The 26,404-nt window shown below is 39.6% G+C and overlaps 1 protein-coding gene across 1 annotated transcript in view; it reads right to left on the bottom strand.

Annotated features, from left to right (window-relative positions):
• The window catches only part of RALYL (RALY RNA binding protein like), a 767,040-nt gene that overhangs the window by 28,472 nt on the left and 712,164 nt on the right, over positions 1–26,404 (bottom strand). Inside the window, exons 7-8 of the mRNA XM_065902672.1 lie at positions 25,450–25,563; positions 6,246–6,418 (exon numbers count right to left, since the gene is read on the bottom strand). Coding sequence (XP_065758744.1) covers positions 6,246–6,418; positions 25,450–25,563 — 287 coding nt within the window. The remainder of the gene's footprint in view (positions 1–6,245; positions 6,419–25,449; positions 25,564–26,404) is intronic.

Here is a 26,404-nt window from a genome sequence, read left to right as displayed (position 1 = left end):
GTAAGCCCAGATGACTCACTGCTTAGTTGAATATTTTGTTAAATGCTGAAAGATGTACCATAATGTAGTACTAAAGTTGCATACCTAAGTATGAGACTCTCCAGCTAGGTAATTCTACTGTGGATTCTTACTCGATTTGCCTGATTTGACTACATATACTCAGCAGAAGTAATTACAAGTAGAATTCAAAAGAGCTCAAATTCTCTAATGCATTTAAATGTTTGCACTGTCTAGTTTCCTTTGGGATTTGATGTCACTCTGTCATGTCAAACCTCAGACTGATAAAAGTACAGATTCCTGAACTCTTCCCCATATAATCTATATTAGCATTTTAAGAAGCACCTTAGGCCTTTGGATATAAGTCAGCCAAAAACTTTGCTTTGGAAAACACTCATCAGACTCTCAACGTCTCCTGAATGAAGCTGACAGGCTGTGATGTCCTTGGATGTACACAGTCACCTTTCTCATTCATCTTTTCTCATGCACCTGGGGAGATTTCATTTGCCCTTTTAAATTAGCAGGGCACAAATCAACTCTGAATGTTCATTGGAAGGACTGATGCTGAAGCTGAAACTTCAATACTTTGGCCACCTGATGTGAAGAGCTGACACATTGGAAAAGACCCTGATGCTGGGAAAGATTGAGGGCAGGAGGAGAAGGGGTCGACAGAGGATGAGATGGTTGGGTGGCATCACCGACTCAATGGACATGAGTTTGAGCAAGCTCCAGGAGATGGTGAAGGACAGGGAAGCCTGGTGTGCTTCAGTCCATGGGGTGGTGAAGAGTCGGACACAGCTTAGCGACTGAACAATAACAAAGCCCTCACTTCTCTATAGAATTTCCATTTCGGCACAGATTACTTCTTTATGGGTTATGTCATTTCATATGAAAGGGGATTACAACTCTGCTGGGTATGGAAAAAGCAAAAGAGTTTGAAAGGCAAGTATTTTATTTGTAAAGTTTTTAGTAGTTTTACAAAAAAATCTACTTAGCTATCTGTCTGTCTATCCATCCATGCTCCAACCCCCGACATAATACAAAACATCTAATGTATTTTGGACCTTAAATAAACTTTCCGTAAAATGATCTGAAAACAATGAAAGGTGATTTGAATGTTCTTTCTGCAGGTTAGCAGGTGCTGTTCCTTAACTCAGCATCCTTTGAGGTAAATTTCTAATATCCCTTCTGCCAGGAGTCTTTGTTGACTTCCCAGGTGTGTGTGAGTCCCCAGTTGTAAATTGCATCTTTCATATGGGTCTTATCATGATACACTGCTTAGTATGTTTTTCTTGTAGCCTTTATCCTCAGTTAATTCACTGTCTTCTTGAGGGAAAAAAAAAAAATGATATCCTTCATTATTCCCATAGCAAAAATCTCATTAGTGGTCAGTCAATAAATATTTGCTAATGGATTTTTTCAGAAATGAGTATGGTAGCAGTTTGATAATGGATGCACAATATGTCAATCTGGAGTTCAATTTAAAACATATTCAAACCTTAACGTACAGGCACTAATGAAATATATGGGCATAGATTATTGTAGAGTCAAAGATTTTCAGCCTTGGCTGACTTCTCATAAATTATCAAGTCCAAGCCTATTACTTTTACATAAGGAAGCCAGTCTTCTTTAGGCACTAAACTAGTAGAGTAAAAGAACCATTTACTTAAATATTTCATTTTACAAAAAAGCAGTAATTTTAGCTATCTGCACAGCTTTTGCAGCACCTGGTTGATACACAACAGGCACCTAAACATAGATTGAATGGATTGCCTAATGGAAATGGAACCCACTGACTGGATATTTAGATCCAGACGATGTATAGAGCCAGAGTTCGTGCCGTCAGCTTTTCACAAGCTCTGCAAGGGTGCCACCACTTACGGCTGTGCCTCTAACACATTTTGCTGGGTCTCTCTTGCTTGAGATACAAGTCTTGTTTCCCATTCATTTTAGATTTTCTCTGAGCAGCTGCCTAAGCATATGGATACCAGCTCTTTTTTGTAGTTACAACTATAATCCCTAAAAACCTAATTATTGATAGACTGTATTCTTGCTGAATCTGTAATCATACCCGCCCTTCAAAAAGAGAAGATATATGTCTTTCCTTTCCAGGAACCAAGGATGACTCAGATCATGTGGTCTGGAAAAGAAAGAACAGTAGAACAGGTAATTTTCTCTTGGCCAGTTCCTAGGAGTGACTCCGCAGTCTCCATTTAGACCACAGGGACTGAATTTACTCACTCTCACTCATATTTTTCCAAGTCTTAGAAACAAAAGGAGATACTGGAGATAGTGTCCTTACCTCCCATTAGCTAAGTTCCCCAGTTATAAAGCAGAGGTTGAGGGAGAAAAAACCTGAGGACCTCCGGCAGCAAGAGTCCTAATCAGTTACTCTCTGTGCGTTTAGAGCGTAAACCAAGCACCGTGGTTTGACTTTGCTCTCCTGGCTGCATGCTAAAGCCTTGACCTTCAGAAATGGTGTTCCTGGAACACAGATTCACTCAGAGGAAAGATCAAACAGAACTGATTTTAGAAATTTCCAATCTAACTTTGCTATTTGCAAATAAGAAAGTTGAGAGTCAGAGAAGTCACACTGAAGGTGAATCGACTGGATCAGACAGTGACAGGTCTGGGACTAGAATGGACCTTGCTATCTCTTTCACGGCAGCTGGCATTTTCTACACTTCTTCCTCTTACTCCTAGCTGGTATTTGCGGTGAGCTCCTGCACATGTACACGAGCCGTCTTGCATCCAAGCTTCTCACTTTCCTGAGTTCTTCCTGACTCAGGAACTTTTCCTCCGATCCCATGTCCATCAGTCCCTCTGAAGTGTCTCAATCTCGGAGGACAGCCATCACTTTTCTCTTGTTTACTTCCTCTTCTTTCCTCTTGTCCTTCACGGTATAGGGGCTCCTGTTCACGCTATGCCTCTGTTTCCTCCTTCTCAGTCCCTCCTCTGCTCCCTGACTTCCCTGCTCAGGTTCAATTCCAGGATCTCTCTAGTTACCTGCTCTTTTTCATTATGGCCTCAACTCTACTTATTGGTTGTGTTTGATTTATTTGGCAACAATCCAACCGATAAAATCCGATGGAGAGAACCCCACAACTATGCTGGCTGATGCCTCCGTAACAGCGTTTCTCAAAAGAGCTCCCCACACTGCCAACAGCAGCATGAGGTGGGAACCTGTTAGAAACGTGAGTTCCCAGACACACTCAGCGAACCGAATCAGAGCTGCTTGGAAGGGGACACAGAAATCTGCATTTTTAACAATCTGGAATGGGAGTTAAAAAGCTCCAGGTACTTCTGATACACCTTAAAGTTTGCACAATACTACTCTAATTCTTGGTCTTTATGCTCAGCTAGCTATGAACATTAACCATCAGTCTTTATATATTTTCAAATTAGTGGTCTTTATGCTTTTCATATTAGCTTCTTCAAATCTTCTCAATGCTCCTCAAATCTGTGATAATGCCCATCTCTCCTCACTCTGTGGAAACAGTGACAGGCCTTATTTTCTTGGTCTCTAAGATCACTGTGGATGGTGGCTGCAGCCACAAAATTAAAAGACTCTTGCTCCTTGAAGAAAAGCTATGACCAACCTAGAAGGCATAGTAATAAGCAGAGACATCACTTTGCTGAGAAAGGTCTATGTAGTCAGAGCTATGCTTTTTCCAGTGGTCATGTACGGATGTGAGAGCTGGACTATAAAGAAGCCTGAGCACTGAAGAACTGATGCTTTTAAATTGTGTGCTGGAGAAGACTCTTGCGAGTCTCTTGGACAGCAAAGAGATCAAACCAGTCAATCCTATAAGAACTGAACCCTGAATATTCATCAGAAGGACTGAAGCTGAAGCTGAAACTCCAATACTTTGGCCACCTGATGTGAAAAGCCAGCTCATTTGAAAAGACCCTGATGCTGGGAAAGATTGAGGGCAGGAGGAGAAGGGGACAAAAAAGAATGAAAAGATTGAATGTCATCACTGACTCAATGGACATGAGTTTCAGCACAGTCAGGGAGACAGTGAAGGTCAGGGAAGCCCAGCATGCTGCAGTCCATGGGATCACAGAGTTGGATGCAATTTAGCAACTGAACTCAGGCTTCAGAGATTATCCCCTCCTGATTTATAGTGCATGCCTGAACTCCCTTAAGGACCTGCCACCACATTCCCAGACCTAATGCAGTTTGTTGCAATGAAACAGTGTCTCTCTCCATGTCCAAGGTCAGCCTATACACACATCTACATCCTAGATTCCTTTCCTATCAGTACCAGGGACTTTCTCCATTTTTCCTCACCAAGTTCTCTCTCTCTCTTTCCTGGCCTCTTCCACCCAACTTCATCATAATTTAAATTCACACACTTAGGGATTTTGATTCGAAACATGATAAAAAAGCACTGTAGATGTTTAAGCAAAGAAGCAGCATTGTCTGAGTTACAGTTTAAAATGACTTTTATCCTTCATGTGCAGAGAGTGGATTGCATGGGCTGAAGCAAAAAGATCAGTTTAGCTGTACTGGAGATGTAACTACCTTTGGGCTATGATTTGGAGGTAGAATTAATGGGGATAGGTGGAACAAATCATAAGCAACCTCAGTCTTTTTGGTTTTTAACAGCTGTGTGGATGATGATGCTATTTATGAGAATGAGGAAGACTTGAAAGGAATAAGATGGCTGGAAAAATCAAGAATGTTTCTGGCATGTTAAGTTTCAATTGCTCATTGAACAGTTCTGAGGAGATAGGCATCTACTCAAGTCTAGAATTCCTGGAAGACATAAGAAGTAGAAATGTAGATTTAGAAATCATTGGCCTATGAATAATACTTAAAGCTCCGGTATTTGATGAAGTTACACTGATAAAGTGCATAGAGAGAGAAGGTAACCCACGACAAAGGCCTGGGTTACTTCAGTTTTTAAAGTGGGGATGTGGAGGGAAAAGTTTCCAGCACAGATGAGTGAGAATGAGCAATTGGTGTTCTGAGAAATTCTCCTAAACAGTTTCCCGCCAAATTCCACTGAGGGGTAAACTGAAATAAGAACAGAGCAGCAACCATTAGTAATGGCATCGTGGAAGCGTCCTGAGACCTCCACAAGAGCAGTCACACTGAGACAGTGACAACAGAAGTCGGATTGGAATGGGTTGAGGAACTTGTGTTGGTGGATTAAAGTCCTGCCTGAGGAGAGGCAGAGAAACTCATCAGCCTTTCATTCTAGTCCCTGCTCAATAGATTCCAGAAATCAAAACAGTCCTAGAAATAGGTGCTTAAACCCTTCAAACTGAGGCAGACTTCTGTAAAAATAAGAATGGTTGTTAAAGGCTATCTCAAAAGCTTAAATAAAGGTACCACGCAATTTAAACAGAATTGGAATGCTAAAAAATCAATATAGAATTCCATACGTGAAACAAGGGCAGGGTAGTTACCATGCTAAAATAACAACCACAGCAGAATTACCTCAGCAACAGCAGGTATTAAAACAGATTGGAATCTGATATTACCTAGGATTAAGTCAAGTTTAATATAACCAGTCCATATATGTTTGAGTTGGCATCACACACACACAGACACACACACACTTGCCTTCTCATCATTTGTATTAGGCAGTCCCTTAAAGATAGCATATTTAATTTCATGGCTGATAAAATATGAGAAATAGCATCCTCGTCAGCATGTATTTACCAAGTCCCTGGTGTGTTTATACAGGAAAGAACATCTGGAAATGAGCAGCATAATTATTACAACATTGGGAAAATAAAACACGGAAAGAATCAGGTCTTAAGCAAACCCACAGCTCGCAGGAGCTGGTCGTCAGGCCGCCCGGGCACCTCAGACGATAAACTGGGCTCACGCGAAGGGCGGCCTGAGCGAGCGGTGCCCAAAGCGCTGCTGGCCCCGGAGCTGGCGCAGACTGACCGCGGCCTCGCGGCCTGCAGAAGACGACCGTTTCGTTGCCGGGATATCATGCGCGTCTGCGGCTCCTGCTAATGGCGCAGACGCAGGCTTCCTGCTGTGATGAAGCGCTTGACAACAGAATTTTGCATCTGAGACTGCAAAAGTGCGCAATTCTAACCTATCATGTTCCTGTTCGCTCATGTGTCCCCTCAAATTTTAAATTGGCAGAGATACACTGAGCACTTATTATGTGCTGAGCATCGCCCACGTTTGCCTTGAGCATGCACACGGCGAAGAAACAAGCCCCGAGCACTCAGCGCCACCTGAGAACGACCGCGGGGCGGCCGCGCCGGGCTCCTACCAGCTCGTGCGCGCCGTCCTCGTCGAAGTCCTCCTCCACGCCGTCGGTCAGCTCCTCCCCGTCGGCGTCCGGCGCCCCCTCCGCCGGCTCCTCCGCCGAGTGCTCCGCGTTCTCGGACACGCACTCGTCCTGGATCAGCGCTAGGCTCGCTTCCAGCTGCTTCTTCTGAGCTTCTGGGGGGAGAAAGCAAACGGCGGCTGCCTTGGGGCGCTCACGGGCCATCTGGATAAGTCATGAAAGCAGTCTAGGGGTGGGTCAGCTCTGTGCAAGGAAGGGCGTGAGGACGACAAGGTCATGTCAAGGTCGGACTGATGCAGCGGTGTAAAGTGTGTTCACATACAGGCGTGTGTTTACACGTAAGCGTATTATGTGTTACAGAATGAGCAAAGTTTGCGGAATCCAGAGGGTCCGTGTATGCAAAGAAACAAAGATTTACGTAAACAGAGTAATCTTTCTGGCTGTATATAGTCCTTTCTGATAAGGACGTTTTCTCTGAGGAGAAAATACAGCAACAAAAAAAGGGGAAATCAGATAAAACCTAGAACTTGTTTACCCAAGGAAGGAGGACGAAGAAAGCTCATCGATAAGTTCAAGCCCAAGTGAAAAAGACAAACACCCACTAGGAAAAAAAAGTGCGAAAGCAGGTATGTTGGCTGTCAGCATGTCCGTGTGACCAAGCCTTTGGTACTGTATTCTAAATTTTGTTGGTAGATGTGATTAACTGCAGTGGTTAAAATTCTGGGGTTGGAGAGGCGGGTTCAAGGTCGAGCTTCATCACTTACCAGCTTTGTGGTTCTTAAATGATTAACCCTCCGTGTGCCTCCGTTTTCTCACCCACACAATCGGGATAGATACCGCTTCCAGCAGTGAATCCAAGCGCTTAGTATAGTGATTTGCAAATAATAAGTGCTCAACAAATGAAGCTACATTCAACATGAATAGAACTCTTTCTAATACCAGGGTGTGTGCATTCCATTCAAAGAAATTTGCCCAAGTGGGAATTATGCAGACAACAAAATAATTATTTTCCCTTGTGCCTGGTTTGCATCTTTTGTGAAAAAATCAAGAAGCATTGAGTATTGAATAAATGAGATCGTTCTTGGGTACTTCCTTCTCTTATTCCCATGTGAACACAACTATCCCCAAAGCTGGGTGCTTCTCACTCATTTTGACTATTATTATTTGATCAGATGATTATCTCATTATTTGCTTTGAGTTTTAAAAGATGTTACATTTTCAGTGGGCTTATATTTTATAGCAGTAAGGATAGTTTATAGGGCCAAAGTATTTTGGGGGTATTCATTCCTGGACTCTTTCATAATATGAGTTAAAAAGAAATAAACATTGTCATATACATTTTGACTCAGCACAAATCTTTGCAAATATGTAAATCAATAAATGGATAAACATTATTTACAAATAAGCAGAGATCTTCTATAAATAATTTAAAATTGCAATAGTGGTTACTTATGAAATACAGGTGTAACATCAAGGAGATATTGTGGGTTCAGTTCGACCATTGCAATAAAGTAAATATCAAAATAATGTGAGTCACATGAATTTTTTGGTTTTCAGTACATACAAAAGCTATGTTTACACTATGGTCTATTAAGGGGGCAATAATAGCATTATGTCTAAAAAACAATGTACATACCATAATTAAAAAATAATTAATGGCTGAAAAATTGTAATCATCATCTGAACCTTCATTTTGCTGGTGGAGGATTTAAATATTTCAAGAAACACCAAGATGAGACACAAAGGCATGAAGTGAGTAAATGCCGTTGGGAAAATGGTGATGATGCCTCTAAATGAGCTCTTGCATCTTAAATCTCCAAGTAATAAAGTTTGTGTGTTGAAAACAAGACAGAAGCGTGTGCCCTGGCCCTGCTGTGGAGGCCAGACTGCTGGTTCCAGCTTAGTTACTCACCAGTGGATTTATACACAGAGGATTGGGGCTGTTCTGGCTACTTGGTCAGGCCATGCAAACATATTAAGCTGACCTTTCCTTAAGTACAAAAAACCTTTCAAAATAATATGTAGATGAGGAAGATTAACGAAGTTTATATTTGGGAAGTGTTTTGCAGACTGTGGGGGACAACATACACGTGTATTGTTACATACAAAAGGGTACGTGTCCTTGTGAATATGTCAAGATAACAATAGCAAAATCAACAAGTCTGAAGCAAGGAGCCTGATGAGATCAGAGAATAGCAGTGAAAAATCCTGTGGAACTGAGGCTGTTCAAAAGAAAAGAGCTGACATACTCAACCAAGGCTAAAAATAATTAGTAGAGGCATTTTAAAATGACAAAACCTTGATACTTTCTCTTCACATTTACTTTACATGTATAGATGCGGACTATATATTCCTTGATAGATATTTAAGTCTATTTGCTAGCTTCAGATTTTTCCATGTAACAAAATTATGATGTAAACTCTGCTTTGAAAGCTATACATTTTATCCTCATTTGCATACCTGAATGTTCTGATGGAAGCAAGAGGCATAAATTCTCCCCTTTTCTCTGGCATCTAAATAAATTTTACGTAGAAAGTCCTATGATCACTACAAAGTGGTTACTGTTAGAGGTTTTCTTTTTTCCTGAATCTAGAAAATTATTTATTATTTTATTTCCAAATAGGGAAATAGGTTAAAGAAAAAAAAGTTTAATGTAGAGAAAATAACCTAAATATCTGGATTAAAAGGAAGGCAAATCAGGCAAGAGATACAACCAAAATCACAGTGAACTTAACTGTTACTGAAAATTGTGGTTTTATTCATTTCATCTCTCTTCACATATCATTGCTTTCTGCAGTTCCAGACTTTTAACTTAGGTTGACCAAGCTACACACATGACTAGTAAGTACCTGCTGAGAAAAACTGTGATGAAAAACAGACTTACCATATAATCCACTCCTGATTACACATGTAATCCCACTCCTGAACATATACCCAGAAAAGAGGAAAACTCTAACTGGAAATGATACACACACCCCAATGTTCACAGCAGCATCACTTTCAATAACCAAGATATGAAAGCAGCCTAAGTGTCCATCAACAAATGAATGGACGAAGAAGATATGTCTCACACACACACACACACACACACACACACACACACACACACAATGCAATATACTCAACCATAAAAAGAATGAAATAATGCCACGTGAAGCAACATGGATGGACCTAGAGATGATCAGACTAAGTGATGCAAGTCAGATAAAGACAAACACCATACAATATCACTTATATTTGGAATCTAAAAACAGTGCAGAGGAACTTATGCATTGGGTTAAAAAGTTTGCTCAGGTTTTCCAGTAACACCTTATGGAAAAACCTGAACTTTCTGTCCAACCCAATACAACAGAGAAACAAACTCACAGACAGGAAAACCTGTGGTCACCAGAAGGGAAGGGAGGGGAGGGACACATCAGGAGTGGGGGATGAGCAGATATAAGTTGTCACATTTAAAACAGGTAAACAACCAGGATTTACTGCATAGCACAGAGGACTACATTCAATATCTTGCAATAACCTATAATGGAAAAGAATAGAAAAAAAAGTATGAATCATTTTGCTGCACACCTGGAACTAACACAATATTGAAAATAAACTATATTTTAAATTTTAAAACAAGCTATGACGGGCAGACCAGTGAGAGCACTGAAAAGCTTGGAATCCTCCGGCATCAATCATGTCATGCGCTCCACTCTGCTGCGTCTGTATCACTGACCCCTTGGATGGCACATGGATTTGCTAGTCTGGTCTGATCTTCTACTCTTTCTCCTAAGTTTGTACTTATCACCTGATGCCCTTACTTCTAGCCACTTTGGGTCACTACGTTGCTTGCTCAAATGCTCTGGCTCTCAAATCCTGGTGGTGTTGGCATTTTAAGATCAAAAGGAAAAAATAAAGAGAAAATGAAGGTTTGGGATTGGATAACTATTATTTTATTGAAAAATGTTCCCAATCTTACAATCTTTCCAACTGCCAACCTTTCTTATTTTAAATCATTGTGTTTATTCTTTTGTTATCATACATAAATGGGCTTCTGGTTGAAATTCACCTTCTATTGGAAATTCATTTGATCTGGTATCTCTATTTCTTCTCTAATGATATCAGGAATATTGGTTCTTTAAGAATTTCCACTTTTTGATATTGGAAGTTTATATATATATATATATATTCCCCCCACTCCCACCCCCGAAAACCTCTGGTCACAGAATCTATGCAGGACCAGATTTTGGAGCTGTGTAGTTCTCATTTGGCTTTACATAACAATATGATTCAGTTATCTTCGGAATCCAAGCTGACTTTCCTGATCTTCTTAGCTGAATACAATCCCTTCTCCTTTGATTAACCAAAGCTTGGATCAAATAGTTCTCCTGTTGTCCTCTCCTTTTCTCATTAGTGTTTAAGCTTCCTGGAAACTTTAGCTATTGCTTCAAAAGGTCATTGTCACACACTAAGAGGATAATAAAGATACCGATCTTTTGTAAAGTGAAAAACGCAATACAAGTCAGTTATCAAAAAATATTTTGATGTGCTCTGAATGCCTCACACACAGAAGAGAGAAGGTATTAGAGAGAATATAGGATTTGAGATCCACACTTTTGCTAATTACTAGTTCTAGTAATTGTAATTTTCTTTTCTGAAAGATAAGCATAAAAATAACATCTTTCAGAAGGTCTCAGTGTACTGAAATGAGGAAAAAGAAGTGAATATGTTTTTAAATAAAGGCCACACAAACATGTTACCTTAAGAGCTTCCAAATAATTACTGAGTTGAATCTGTATTGATTGCTTAATGGCTACAGATAAAGTGTCCATGGCAAAATAATTCATCACTACAGATCATTAAGAATTATATATTACAAAGACAATTTTGGCTTTGACATGGTCCCTTAATTTCTGTTTAGACAGACTATGTTTTAAGTTACTCTGTTTTGTGTGTTAATATGCAACATACCTGTAACTCCTCTGATGACCTATTTCAAAGGCAGTTGTGCATTAATATAGCTTATTGCAAAAAACCCTATAACATTCTCATTCATCCACTCATTAATTTGAAAGCTAAATGAATGGGAGATATTATCTGAGTTGAGAAAAAAGGCTTAATTGATTCATAGGAGTTTAACAGAAATATAATCAATATGTGCTTTAGTAATGTGGTCATCACAATTTGTTGTCATTATCACTGGAAAATGTTATAATCACTAAACGGTGATAAGTTTCATGAAAAAAGCACACATGAAAGCTTATCTTGTTTATTAAACTGTTGGTTCACAATACGCAGTTTTGATCGTTACTACATTGCTGAAATAGAAAGTAACTTGTTTTATTTGAATAATTATCTAATTTTACTGCCACCAGAAATGAGTAGCTTAGTAGTAGTTGTTAGTTTTTTAGTTTATTCTTAATGTCATAGCAGTCTCTTTAGCTGCATTTCTTTTCCTACTTATCATTTTTACCTTTTATTGTGATTGTATGTGTGTGCGTGCATGTGTGCATTTATATCTCTACAACTGAAGTTTCTTTGGGTCAGAAACATTTTTATAGATTTTTGTAACTCGGAGCCTTACGTGCAAATTAAATATTTGTTGAATATATTCCTGAATTTTTATGGAACTAAAAAAATGAGAATAAATGTTTGGGCGTCAAATTCTTTTCACAGAGTCAAAGTGATTTTTGAATTTGGCACCATGGTAGCAAAAATATAAATGCAGGAAGGAACTAAAAGAAACCTCCTTGCCACATTCTACACAACAGCCCCACACAGCTAAGGCAAAGCCAACTGCGGAGTGTGAGAGAGTCTCAGGGAAAAGTTGTTCACGGTTATACTGACAGGTCTTGATGAGAAAAACAAACTGTGGAGACTTCAGGTGGAGGACGGAGGCAGGCCGCCTTTGAACACTGCTGTTGGGAGTCCTCACTGACTTTTCAAGTCAAAGTAAGTGTGACGACAGCATTTCTTTTGGGAGAAAAGTGAGTGAGTTTTAGATTTTTTTAAAAGAATATGTCAGGAGCCAAAAAGCTCACAGCTTGTGCCTAAAAGGTATCTCTAATATTATATAAATTATGAATTCCAACAGAAAAAAAGTTTATTTGGCTGCAAGTTAGTGGGTGCTAGGGTTTCCCTGGTGGCTCAGATACTAAAGCATCTGGCTGCAATGCAGGAGACCTGGGTTCAATCCCTGGGTTGGGAAGATCTCCTGGAGAAGGGAATGGCAACCCACTCCAGTATTCTGGCCTGGAGAATCCCATGGATGGAGAAGCCTGGCGGGCTGCAGTCCATGGGGTCGCAAAGAGTCAGACAGGACTGAGCGACTTCACTTTCGCTTTACCCTTCGGCACTGAGACATCCTGAAGACAGGCTTATTTCTCATTTTCCAGAGGGAGAAAACGAGGCACGCAGATGTTTGGAAAGGCGGCCACAATGAGCTGGAATTTTCATCTCAGGTTTTCCGACTTTGTAGCCTGGGTTGTTTGCTAACATAGGTCAAGAAAAAGGCCTAATTTAACACACCAGGTGAGTGCTGAATCGGAAACCAGACAATATTTTTTAGCTTTAAATTTTTTTAATTTTAAAATCTTTTGTTGACGTGTAATTGGTTTGCAATTCTGTTAATTACTGCTGTAGAGCAAAGTGATTCAGTTACACTCACATACACACGCAAATGTGTGTACACTCACAGTCTTCTTTAAAAAGCATTCTTTCCTATCAGGGTTTACCATGGGCTACTGAATGTAGCTCCTGGGGCTAAGGGACTGCTTCTACAATGAGGTAGAAGCCTGTTAATTCATCCTATATATAAAAGCTGACATCTGCTAACCCCACCCTCCCACTTCACCCTCCATCGGCCCGGCGCCCTTGGCAAGCACAAGTCTGCGCTTTATGTCTGTGCCTGAGTCTGTTTCATAGACAGGTTCCTTTGTGTCATATTTTAGATTCCACATATAAGTGATACCATCTGTTGTTATCTTTCTTTCTCTGACTTACTTCACTTAATACGATAATCTCTAGTTGCATCCATGTTGCTGCAAATGACATTATTTCGTTGTTTTTGTGGCTGAGTAGTATTCCATCGTATATATATATATACACCACATATTTTTTATCCATTCATCTGTCCATGGACATGCAAGTTGTTCCCATATCTTGGCTATTGTGAATAGAGTGGCTATAAACATATGGGTGCATGTATCTTTTGAGTTATAGGTTTGTCCGAATATATGCCTAAGAGTGGGATTGCTGGCTCATGTGTTAATTCCGTTTTTAGTTTTCTGAGGAACATCTATATTGTTTTCCACAGTGACTGCACCAACTTATATTCCTACCAACAGTATAGGAGGGAGGAGCCAGATAATTTTAAATTCAAGAATGAAGAAGTCTGCTTAGGGATATGTGTTCAAAGTAAACAATGGCTGTCAAAGGCAAAGACATGCGAGTGACGGGTAAATACTTCTGTTTAAGAAAAAAGGCCTCAGGTTCCAAAAAGCCCTAAAAAGAAAGAATTTGATACTAAATTTCAATTCTCACACTCAAATACTTTTTCTGTACATCTCATTTCTAGTTCAACACATATATATGATCTAGAAAACAAGTTAGAATTGTTGGGATTTATGTTAGGAGCACTTTTATTAAATTCAGTTTGCTATAGAGCTATTATCATTAATATAACTCTGAAAATTGGTTGAGTTGGCAATTAAGTTTTTTGAAATGCTGACTTAATTGCTAGCTAATTGCTAGCTGAATTGTACTTAGCAGATGGTTGGAAAGGATGTTGACATAAAACAGTCACATTACTCATCAGAGTCAGCTAGTATCCTGAAACCATTGTTTTTGCATTGGAGTATAAACTATATTTTTAAAAAATTCTGCAACACCTGTATATAACATGAATTTAACTCAATTATTTCAGTAAATGTCAATTAGAAAGATGTACATTTTATGACTGTCATTACTAATAATGACATAAATGAGCATTAGGGAAGTTATTCAAGAGGAATGTTTTTAGATTAAAATACTATTTACATCAGTACATTCTGGGACAAGATGACCTCATAGTGTTCACAAGAAGCACCCTTGATAGTAGAGGTAACCACAAATTCAATAAAATCATTAAAGAAATTACTGAGGTACTGTGTTTGTTTAAAGCCCACTAATTTTAAGGAACAGATATTATTTTACACATAAGGATCTTTCCAAATTTTTTGCAGTTAGTAAGTCCTGGAAATGAGTTTCTTGCAGGATGTGAACTTAGCTCTGTTTAATTTCCAAGACTGGGCCCTTGCATGTTTTCACAGTATAAATCTATGTATCCCATGGAAGATGAATTAGGGCAGAAACAAACTAGAGTTGGAGAGAACAGCTAAAAGTTCTTCAAAAAATGAGAAAAGGGCAACAGAGCACGTGTGTGGGCTTGGGTATTAGCAGTACCATTGGGAAAAAGGACAGAAACCATACAGACTTAACAGGAGCAGAAGACATTAAAAAGAGGTGGTATAAATGCATGGAAGGACTATACAAAACAGATCTTCATACCTAGATAACCATGATGGTGTGATCACTCACCTAGAGCCAGACATCCTGGAGTGTAAAGTCAAATGGGCCTCAAGAAGCATCACTACGAACAAAGCTAGTGGAGATGACGGAATTCCAGCTGAACTATTTCTAATCCTAAAAGATGATGCTGTGAAAGTGCTGCATTCAATATGCCAGCAAATTTGGAAAACTCAGCAGTGGCCACAGGACTGAACAAGGTCAGTTTTCATTCTAGTCCCAATGAAAAGCAATGCCAAAGAATGTTCAAGCTACTGCACAATTGCACTCATTTCATATGCTAGCAAAGTAATGCTCAAAAATCTCCAAGCTAGGCTTCAACAGTACGTGAACTGAGAACTTCCAGATGTTCAAGCTGGATTTAGAAAAGGCAGAGGAACCAGAGATTAAATTGCCAACATTCACTGGATCATAGAAAAAGCAACAGAATTCCAGAAAAAAATTCCTGGGAAAACAATAGAAAGAGAGACAGACTTCATTTTCTTGGGCTCCAAAATCACTGCAGATGGTGACTGCAGCCATGAAATTAAAAGATGCTTGCTTCTTGGAAGAAAAGCTACGACAAGAATAGGCAGCATATTAAAAAGCAGAGACATTTCTTTGTCGACAAAGTTCTGTCTAGTCAAAGCTACGGTTTTTCCAGTAGTCATGTGTGGATGTGAGAGTTGGAATCTAAAGAAAGCTGATCACCAAGTAATTGATGCTTTTGAACTGTGGTGTTGGAGAAGACTCTTGAGAGTCCTTTGGACTGAAAGGAGATCCAACCAGTCCATCCTAAAGGAAATCAGTCCCGAATATTCATTGGAAGGACAGATGCTGGAGCTGAAACTCCAATACTTTGGCCACCTGATGCAAAGAGCTGACTCATTAGAAAAGACCCTGATGCTGGGAAAGATTGAAGGCAGGATGAGAAGGGGACGAGAGAGGATGGAATGGTTGGATGGCATCACTGACTCAATAGACAAGAGTTTAAGCCAGCTCCGGGAGATGGTGAAGGACAGGGAAGCCTGGCATGCTGCAGTCCATGGGGTCGCAGAGAGTCAGACACGACTCTTTGAGCAAGTGAACAACAATCAGAAAATAGAAGGTGTTGAGTAAAAAGATTCCAAAGGTCAGATTTTGCAACACTAGTTATAGTAGGGTCAGAATATGATGTTGAGGTCGGCAGTGTGGTTGACAGGATTTATTACGTGGTGATGTGACAGAAGTTGGACATGGAAAGAAGTGTGTATTTAGAGGAGAAAGAGGTCAGCTCTGGAAGGCGATGACTGTGCCGTTACAAAGAAAACCTTCCTGTTACCCTCGGTGCGACTGCTCTTTGACAGCCTTCATTCAAACTATGGTCCTGATTTCCTTTTTCTTAGAGTGTTTACTTTAGAATCCTTGCAACTGTGGATTCTTTCTATGCTTCCTTGAGGTGTACATCTTTTTACAAATCTGGCATATCTTCTTAAGCCCTGGAGGCCTCCCTTTGAAATGCAATCATCAGAAAAAGATGGGACAGCCCCTGTCTCCCGGTCTCCCTGGGCCCGCAGGAGCCTAACTTCCACAGACCCAGTCCGCAAACACAGATGGCCTCATCATATTGACCAGCTTCCCTACTGACATCCTCCAATACATCTTCATCATCACACTCCTGCCTTTAAAAACCCTCCTGCCTTTTGTTTTAGTAGAGTTGAGTTCAATTTCCACCCCCTATTGCAATAGTCCTTTTTTTTGAAATTGCAATAGTTTTGACCCTGACCACAGGAGTCTTGAGTGAAGTATTCCTTGTCATTTCTGACACGTGTCCAGTGACACTTATCTGATGGATGTCACAGGATCTCTCCAAGAAGTAGGTGGGAAAGTTCTGATTCATTTGCTAAAGACAACTCAATCTTGTTCCCCGCCCCCCTGCCCCCCTCCCAATAAATTGGGCTTCTTGAAAACAATTCTTGTAGTTAAATATTTCCACAAGATTTGTTAAGAGAAATAGCAAGTCCCACTTGCTTCACCATTCTCAGCTCTTTAAGGGCTTTACATTTGCATAGCTGATCTGTTAAAAACTTGGCTTTGTTTCCCAAACAGCATGCTTCTATTGCTACTTCTTGATTAGTTTTATTCATTGTCTACTGACATCACCCTTGGGAGGCTGGAGACTCAGTTCTCTGTCTACAAGTCCCCATTTCCCATCTCCTTAGAGAGCTATATTGTAAACTAGATTAGATCAATTTTCAGTTTTTACAGAAATTTAACTATGTAAATGCTTTGGGAAGCTAAGCTGTTAGTATATAATGAGCAATTTTTTCTTTTCCAAATAGCATTTTACTTTCTTTGGAGGTAAAAGAAACACCCATTTCCTTTGAGTGTTTCTGTGTTGTTAATCTCCGTACTTCTACGGTTCTTTGACTTGTAGAAATGCTTATGCAAACTTACCTGCTCTTCAACCGCATGTGTAAGCCTCATCTCAATGAATTCACCTCCCCATCTATTAGCCACTGGATCCATTTCATCTTCTTGAAAAAGTCTCTCCCAGAACTTCTGGACTGGCCTATGTGGACTCAGTTCTTTCCAGGTCTCTTCCATAACTCATATGCTGGAATCTTCCTCACCACCATCCTGAGGATGCCCTTTGCCTTCGGATTCTTTGCTTTGGGAAAGTCATGTTTTTCCCTTTGAGAGTTTAACTCTTTGCTTTGGGAATTAGGTATAGAAATACAGCCTGCAAATACTCTTCTCTCAGAATTTTTAGGGCATGTTTTCTTTGCCTTCCAGCTTTTAGTGTGGCTGTTGAAAACCGCATTGGCATTCTGATTCCTCTTTCTTTATATAAAACATTTTCTGTCTCCTTTCCTCTATGTCTCTCTGGGAGCTTGTAGGATCTTATCTTTGGCCCCATGTTCTGAAATGTCACTGTTTCCTGCTTTGAAGTACATCAGTTACAGGCACTCAGGGGATCCTTTCAGTCTTGTTGACTATGTTCTTCAGTTTTGGTTAACTTTTTCCCTGAAAAACTTTTTTTGGATGATCCTTCTCCCCTTTCTTTCTGAAACCCTGTTTTTCAGATATTCATCCAGTAATTTCCATACCGTTCCCTTCCTATTTTCCATCTGTAGTTTCTTTTGTATAGTCTGGGAGAATTTCCTCAATTTTGTCTTTCAATTCTGTGTTATTTATTTGTGCTATCATATGCTAATTTCTAAAAGCACTTTTATCTGCCTTTTAAATACTGAGTTTTAATCTTGTGCTCTTATTTCACAAATGTAATATCTTCTCTTTCTCTCTGAGGGTATTAATCAGCGGTTCGCTGTTTTATTTTGAAGTTTTATTCTTCCTGCACAATCTGCTTCCTCCAGTTTTTTAATTCTTTTTTGGTATTTGCTTTTAATGTTAAATGCTTTCTACCGACCTTGTCTGCTCATATTAACCATATTAAAATATGGATGAACGGTTTTGTAAGAATAATGGGATCTTGTTTCTGCAGGGTGATACTGTTTCCCTGGCTTGTACCCATGCCAACGTCCTTAAATCTTTTTTCTTAAGCTGCTCATATTCCCAATTAAAACCTCTTCCAGTGGCCTACCAGTAGTCTGGTAGCTGAAGGGGAAAATAATTCTTGGAATTTCTATAGTAACTGTGTAAACTTCTGCTTTTCTCCCTGTTAAAAACTGCCTTCAAATTTGTTAGTTGTCTATTAGCTCTGAAATCTGTTATTTTCACTTTCCTAGAGGGAACTTCTTAGGGCTTCTAGTGGACCAGGAAGAGTTGGGAATGGTGACATAGGAATCTGTTTCCTAACAGACTTTTAGTCATTTATACTCTGTTTTCCATAGGAATATGATAGCTTTGATTCTTAGTCTTTCGGGAGTTCTGTGGTTAAAACTGGACTCATTTGTAGGATGTGTTAAGTCAGGCAGAGTTCTCCATCAGCTGTCCAGCTTCTAAAATTTTGTTCTCACTCTCTTTTATGCCTAAGAATTTTCATTTTTAAAACCTAGACATTATTTTAATGCAGTATTGGGAGGGAGCAGAGTTTAATTCACGTGTGCAGTTCAACATCTGTAACCAGACACAATACCAATCTAATCCAAAGTCTAAGTGAAAGCAGTTAGGTACTCAGAGCAGAAGGAGCAGTCACTATAGGCTGCAGCAGCAGATTATATCTGGAGCAACATCTTCCATTCTGAGTACCACAGTCTGCAGTTGATAAACTATAGAAAGACTGGAGAAGAGGGATGACAGTGGTTCAAGATACAAAACTAAAGTACAGGAGAAGTAGCTGAAAAAATCACTGATATTTATCCAGAATCGACAAAGGTCCGTCTAGTCAAAGCTATGTTTTTTCCAGTAGTTATGTATGGATGTGACAGTTGGACCATAAAGAAAGCTGAGAGCCAATGAATTGATGCTTTTGAATTGTGGTGTTGGAGAAGATTCTTGAGAGTCCCTTGGACTGCAAGGAGATCCAACCAGTCCATCAAAGAGGAGATCAGTTCTGGGTATTCATTGGAAGGACTGATGCTGAAGCTGAAACTCCAATAGTTTGGCCACCTGATGTGAAGAACTGACTCATTTGAAAAGACCCTGATGCTGGGAAAGATTGAAGGCAGGAGGAGAAGGGGACGACAGAGGATGAGATGGGTGGATGGCATCACCAACTCAATGGACATGAGTTTGAGCCAACTATGAGAGTTGGTGATGGACAGGGAGGCCTGGCGTGCTGCAGTTTATGGGGTCACAAACAGCTGGACACGACTGAGCGACTGAACTAAAATGATCCAGAGAATAGAAGGCTTCAAAGATTCTTTGACCAAAATTTGAATGCAACTAAGTTGAGCATCTATGGCCACTTATATTGACTTCCTATTCAGAAGTTTTAGGAGGGTTACAATACTACAACTCTTTTGTTAATTTAATTGGCTACTAAATTCACAAGAAATTAGACATTTCAGCTTGGTTTCAGAGGGCATAAAAGGATACATGAACCAAATGCAAACAAAGTCCATTTCAGCTCAGTATAAAGAGCACTAATGCACAAGTATGTGGTATTTGCTTGTAATATTCTAACTTGGGGGCATTATTTTTTTTTTTAAATCTATATTTTTTGCCAAATATATTCAGTTCAGTTGCTCAGTCATGTCCAACTCTTTGTGACCCCATGGACTATAGCACGTCAGGCCTCCCTGTCCATCACCAATTTCCAGAGCTTGCTCAAACTCATATCCATTGAGTTGGTGATACCATCCACCCATCTCATCCTCTGTCATCCCCTTCTCCTCCTGCCTTCAATCTTTCCCAGCATCAGGATCTTTTCTAATGAGTCAGCTCTTTGCATCAGGTGGCCAAAGTATTGGAGTTTCAGCTCCACATCAGTCCTTCCAATGAACACCAAGGACTGATCTCCTCTTTGATGGACTGGTTGGATCTCCTTGCAGTCCAAGGGACTCTCAAGAATCTTCTGCAACACCACAGTTCAAAAGCATCAATTCTTCAGTGCTCAGCTTTCTTTATGGTCCAAGTCTCACATCCATACATGACTACTGGAAAAAACATAGCTTTGACTAGACGGACCATTTCCGGCAAAGTAATGTCTCTGCTTTGTAATATACTGTCTAGGTTGGTCACAGCTTTTCTTCCAAGGAGTAAGCATCTTTTAACTTCATGGCTGCGGTCACCATCTTCAGTGATTTTGGAGCCCAAAAAATAAAGTGTCACTCTTTCCACTGTTTCCATCTATTTCCCATGAAGAGATGGGACTGGATTCCATGATCTTAATTTTTTGAATGCTGAGCTTTAAGCCAACTTTTTCACTCTCCTCTTTCACTTTCATCAAGAGGCTCTTTAGCTCCTCTTCAGTTTCTGCCATAAGGGTGGTGTCAACCATGTATCTGAGGTTATTGATACTTGTCCCAGAAATCTTGATTCCAGCTTGTGTTTCATCCAGCCCAGCATTTCTTGATGTACTCTGCATATAAGTTAAATAAGCAGGGTGACAATATGCAGTCTTGACATACTCCTTTCCCAATTTGGAACCAGTTTGCTGTTCCATGTTCACGTCTAACTGTTGCTTCTTGACATGCATACTGATGTCTTAGGAAGCAGGTAAATTCGTCTGGTACTCTTATCTCTAAGAATTTTCCACAGTTTGCTGTGATTCACACAGTAAAATGCTTTAGAGAAGTCAATGAAACAGAAATAGATGTTTTTCTGGAACTCTCCTGCTTTTTCTGTGATCCAACAGATGTTGGTAATTTGATCTCTTCTTCCTTTGCCTTTCCTAAATCCAGCTCGAACATCTGGAAGTTCATAGTTCACATATTATTGAAGGCTGGCTTGGAGAATTTTGAGCATTACTTTGCTGGCATGTGAGATGAGAGCAACAGTGTGGTAGTTTGAACATTATTTGGCATTGCCTTTCTTTGGGATTGGAATGAAAATTGACCTTTTCCAGTCCTGTGGCCACTGCTGAGCTTTCCAGATTTGCTGGCGTATTAAGTGTAGTACTTTCACAGCATCATCTTTTAGGATTGAAATAACAACTAGAATTCCATCACCTCCACTAGCTTTGTTTGTAGTGATTCTTCCAAAGGTCCACCCAACTTTGCACTCCAGGATGTCTGGCTCTAGGTGAGTGATCACACCATCGTGATTATCTGGGTCGTGAAGATCTTTTTGTATAGTTCTGTGTATTCTTGCCACATCTTCTTAATATCTTCTGCTTCTGTTAGGTCCCTACCATTTCTGTCCTTTATTGAGCCCATCTTTGCATAAAATGTTCCTTGGTGTCCATAATTTTCCTGAAGAGATCTATAGTCTTTCCCATTCTATTGTTTTCTTCCATTTCTTTGCACTGACCACTGAGGAAGCCTTTCTTATCTCTTCTTGCTATTCTTTGGAACTCTGCATTCAAATGGGTGTATCTTTCCTTTTCTCCTTTGTCTTTAGCTTCTCTTCTTTTCTCAGCTATGTGTATGGCCTCCTCAGACAGTCATTTTGCCTTTTTGTGTATACGAAACAAATAGGCAGGATGAATTTATCCTGTGGGACTGAAGTGTTACCTCTCTTAGTGGACATTTCTGTATTTAAAAAAATTCTATATTTTTTATCAAATATATTGGCAGGATGAATTTATCCTATAGGACTGAACTGTGACCTCTCTAACGGTCAGGTCTAATGGGTAGGATAGGTTAGCTAGTTTCACTGGAATTGTCCAAGTGAGTCTGACAGGTCATGCATGATGCCTACCACTGAGAATAAAGTTGAAGTAAAGAATGCCTGATTGCCTTTTCATATCAGAGAGTCTTTGCAGGAAATTTGATTTTTTTAAAAGAGGTCACTGTCCATTGTATGATATCATCTTCAGTTTTACTTCTCACTCCTTTTACCTTTTATGGCCATTTTGCATCACTGTGTAAACCACATATAAACCGCCCTCTTCGTATGTGTCAATTTATGACTCTCTTTTAAAAGGATCATCTAAGAAGGACAATTGGAGGCTAAACTGCTATGTGTTATTTGTTGTTTTTAATAATCCATAGCCACCATATTCCAAAGTAATGTTACTTGAATTATTCAAGTAGGAAAAAATAACACTTACAGAGTGGATTCATATTAATCATGATTTAAAAGCTAGAATATATGTTTGAGGCCATAATCCCTTCCTCTAGTTTTCATTTGAGAGGTTTGAGACCTAGAGAAGTTAAATGACTTGCTAAATCATGCCTAGTACATAGTACACAGTGTTTGAAGATTTAGAAAAGTTAGTGAAAACATGACCTTGTTCTGAGGAAGTTCATATCTTCAAAGGAAGAGACAGGGTACCATGCAAACATTTATTAGCAGTAATTTAAGGCATAAAAAATCCAAAATGATGACATTATAACCTCACTACAGTTACTCCTGGTAGCTCAGGACTTCATACAAAAAAGGAAAAAATGATCTTATGAAACTGGAACTCAGGACAAGTTTCATGCTGTGTGGTTTATCCTGCTTGTAACCCTCCATCTCTTTGCTGCTACTATCCTAAGCTGGAAATTTTTGTCATCAGATGGAATAAGTTGGAAATGAGAGGTCTATAAAAGAACAATGGTGAAGAGTGAATATTAACTACTGAATAACTGGCCTGTAATAAAATAAACAATAAAATGAGTATCCCCTTAAATTCAATAAGGAGGTATTGGGCACTTAAAAAGATTTAAGATATTTCTTTCCACTTTCCATCATGTAGTACAGACACCATACAACCCTGATTTCTTTTCATAAAGAAAATTTAGAAAGTGATCATCTTAACTCCATAAATATGAATATTGTTCAGGAGACAATTACTAAGAGAATGAAATTACAAATTAAATAATTCCATTTTCTTCCTACATGTTCAAGTAGGAAAGACATAAATATCAAAGGCTTAAGCCTATCATTTTAAAGATAACTGCCTTGTGACTGGGAAAGTTGAAACACATACAAAAATAAGGTGACAGCCTTTCATGAAAAGAAAATGCAAGCTTTGAATTTTAGTGTCATGTTTATAGATGATCTTCTAAGAAGATATGTGGAAGGCATTTTTCATTGCAGGAAACTGGAAGCTATAATATGATGGAATAAGGATCACATTTTTCTCTTTGAGGTGATTTATATTTAAATGAGTTCTCCATAATCCTTTAAACTGAAGTGCAAATTGGTTATCAAAGTCCTTTGCTGTAAGGGTTGTTTTACATAATAACGAATTTCACAGAAGCTCCTCAAAGGGAAACATTGATTTAGGCAACATCACAGGATATTTCAGTTCCGGCAACAGTTTAGATTAGTGCCACAGACAGCAGATAAAAAACTTTCTGAAATCTAAATTTCTCTATTAAGAAGTATAGGCAGCATATCTTTTCTCAATAGAAAATGTGACAGAAATTTTTAATAAAAATGATCTTATTTTGTCTATTATTTATCTGTCATTTCTCCTCCACACTAACTCAGTAAAAGTTAGTGAGAATCTAGGTACATGGCTTATGATTTAAAAAACTGGTGTTGTGAAAGTTGTAGGAAGTATTTGTTTGCCATATATGCTTACATGTCTACGGACACTAAACGGCTCCAAGTATGCAGCGTTTATTCTGGGCTAGCAAGTAGCTTACATTTGCTGCTTGACTCACTTCTCACAATGTCAGGTAGCCATTCCTGTCCTCGTTTGATAAAGGAGAAAACGGAGGCTGAGCGGCCCGTGAGGATCTGACCCGCAGCGTACCTCTCTCATCCATCAGGCTCCACGCCCCTCAACACCGGCTCCACTCCTGCACCCCGCGTCACCAACCACCCGAAGGCCAGCGCTGGTCCCCTGCCCAGGGCCACGGGCCACAAGCAGGCTGGATGGCATCACCGGCTGTGCCCCGGGGAGCCTCACTGCGGGGAGACCCCCAGCGGAACCCGAGGCTGATACATCAGAGGAGGCACTGCTTTCCCTCAGCAGACCTGGCTTTGAGACTCTAGGTCTATCACAAACCTTGTATGTGGTCATGGGAAAGTCAGTTTACCTCCGTGGGCCTTCCTTTGCTCATCTGCAAAATGAGAAAGCTGGATTTGATAAGCGGTTTTCAAAATTGTCTTGCTTAATTTTGAAAAGTGAAGCTCTTTCGGCCAATGAAATCTTACGATGAATTTCAGTGTATAAAACAGACCCAGGTAGAGCCACACTGTTTGGGGAAAAGGGCTGGGTTTGGAGGAGTCGTGAGTTTCTGTTTCCGACGTCTCCTTTCAGCTCTCAGCTCACTTTCAAGGAGCTTCTGAGACATCAAAGACCCAGCAGAATGCAATTTGCAATTTAGGCACTAGCTCGCCTCTAAGTTTATGCCAGTTTCGTTTAAAATGTATAATTTTAAAACTCTCGGTTGCCATATAAAAGGGTATTGGACTAGGGAACTCAAATTGGCACTCTGTAACTACCTAGAGGGGTGGGATGGGATTGGATGGGGTGGGAGGGGGGTCCCCGAGGGAGGGGACACATGTGTACCTCTGGGTGATCCATGCTGATGTATGGCAGAAGCGAACGCAATATTGTAAAGCAATTATCCTCCAATTCAAAATAAATAAATAAATTAAGACTATTAGCATGGAACTAGGGTCAGGGCTGATATTTCAAAGAGAGGACATTAAGTTAAAGAATTAAGTCAAATGACTCGGCCTTGGGTGGCCAGGCATATGGCTGAAGCTGAGTTCTGAAGTTTCGTGGAGCTGCAGCAATTTAAGAGTGGGACTTTACAATCATGGCTTCTGAAATCTGTTCAATTTTGCTGCAGTTAGTTTAATTAAATATGAATATAATTTTAGCCCTGATAGAATATTCAATTTATTGATTTAATTTTCTTAAAGGTCACTTGATACTGATATATAAACCTTCAATATAATCCAACTGTTACTTATTAGCATCAAAATACTTTTCCTTTCTCCTCTCCTTTTAAAAATATGAATTTCAGGCAAATTGACTCATCTTCTCTAAAAAGTAAAAAGTCAGATTCCATCACCGCAGTCCTAAGTTTAAAGACGACGTTTGTGTCTCTGTGCTAAATGCTGTCAGGCTCAGCCAGTGTGCCCGAACCTGCTCTGTCTTGGTGACTGACAGGGTGTGAGTGGTTTGATTCCAACAGGTCTGGGGCCGCCGCTCTTTTTTACTTACCAGCCTCTGCCTTCTGCTGCTTCTCAATCTTCTCCAGGCGCCCTAGCAAGGAGTCAATTTTAGTTTTGATCTGGGTTAATTCTTTCTTGATTGTCTGTAACTCATCTGATTTCACTGGAAAGGGGAGAAGGGAAAGAATGCAATAGAAGGTCAAATGCACCATGACCCGATTAGAACGTAACTCTCAGACACCCTATATTTCCTCAACACTCTGTCACATCCCACAGGATACCTTTCAGTCTTATCTGTTTCTCATTGCTTCCAGTGATCCAGGAATACTGGATGGCTTTGCCAACTACAAGCAGTGATTCTCAGCATTTGACACTGAACCTTTTCACCGAAGGTTATGCAGTGGGATAGAAGGATCTAGAAATGTTTTATGTAATAACTAAATGATACCAAATTCGGTTTCGGCAAATGGTAGAATAAGTCTGTGCTGTCTGATGGATTTAGATTGAGAAATGATTAAATCATGACAGGTAAGTTAATACTGCTTTGAGGAACTATATTGCAATATCTGTTTCAGCAGTCCATGATATTTTTAATCCAGTTCCTTGATGACTGATTGAAATCAGGGCATAACATTTATCCCCTAAAGAAAAATCTTTAATGTTAGAGAACTCTCTCCAACTTGCTGGACTTTTGCTACTTTCTTTATTAAAAATTGCAGCAATGGGTTGAATATGCCTGTTTTTAAGCCCTGGGGCTAGAAGGAAAGGAAATTCACTGAAGTTCCCACTGATATTTTCTACAGTAGTAGTTCCTCTTCAAGGTTTTGGGTTTTTAGTGGGACTAACTAAAAATGGGATTAACACAAGATTGACTATTTTTAATTTTTCCAAGTAAGGATGTTAAAAATAACAAACATTCTACTATCAATGATAATAACAATTATTTTATAAAGAGATGAGCTTAAGAAAAGATCAGTTTGCTATTTAAGGACAATCCTTTCAAT

The sequence above is a fragment of the Muntiacus reevesi genome, chromosome 12 (genome assembly GCF_963930625.1).
Source record: "Muntiacus reevesi chromosome 12, mMunRee1.1, whole genome shotgun sequence".
In the NCBI taxonomy this organism is placed as follows: domain Eukaryota; kingdom Metazoa; phylum Chordata; class Mammalia; order Artiodactyla; family Cervidae; genus Muntiacus; species Muntiacus reevesi.
The sequence above is the reverse complement of the archived record's forward strand: the minus strand, read 5'-3'. Positions and strand labels throughout refer to the sequence as shown.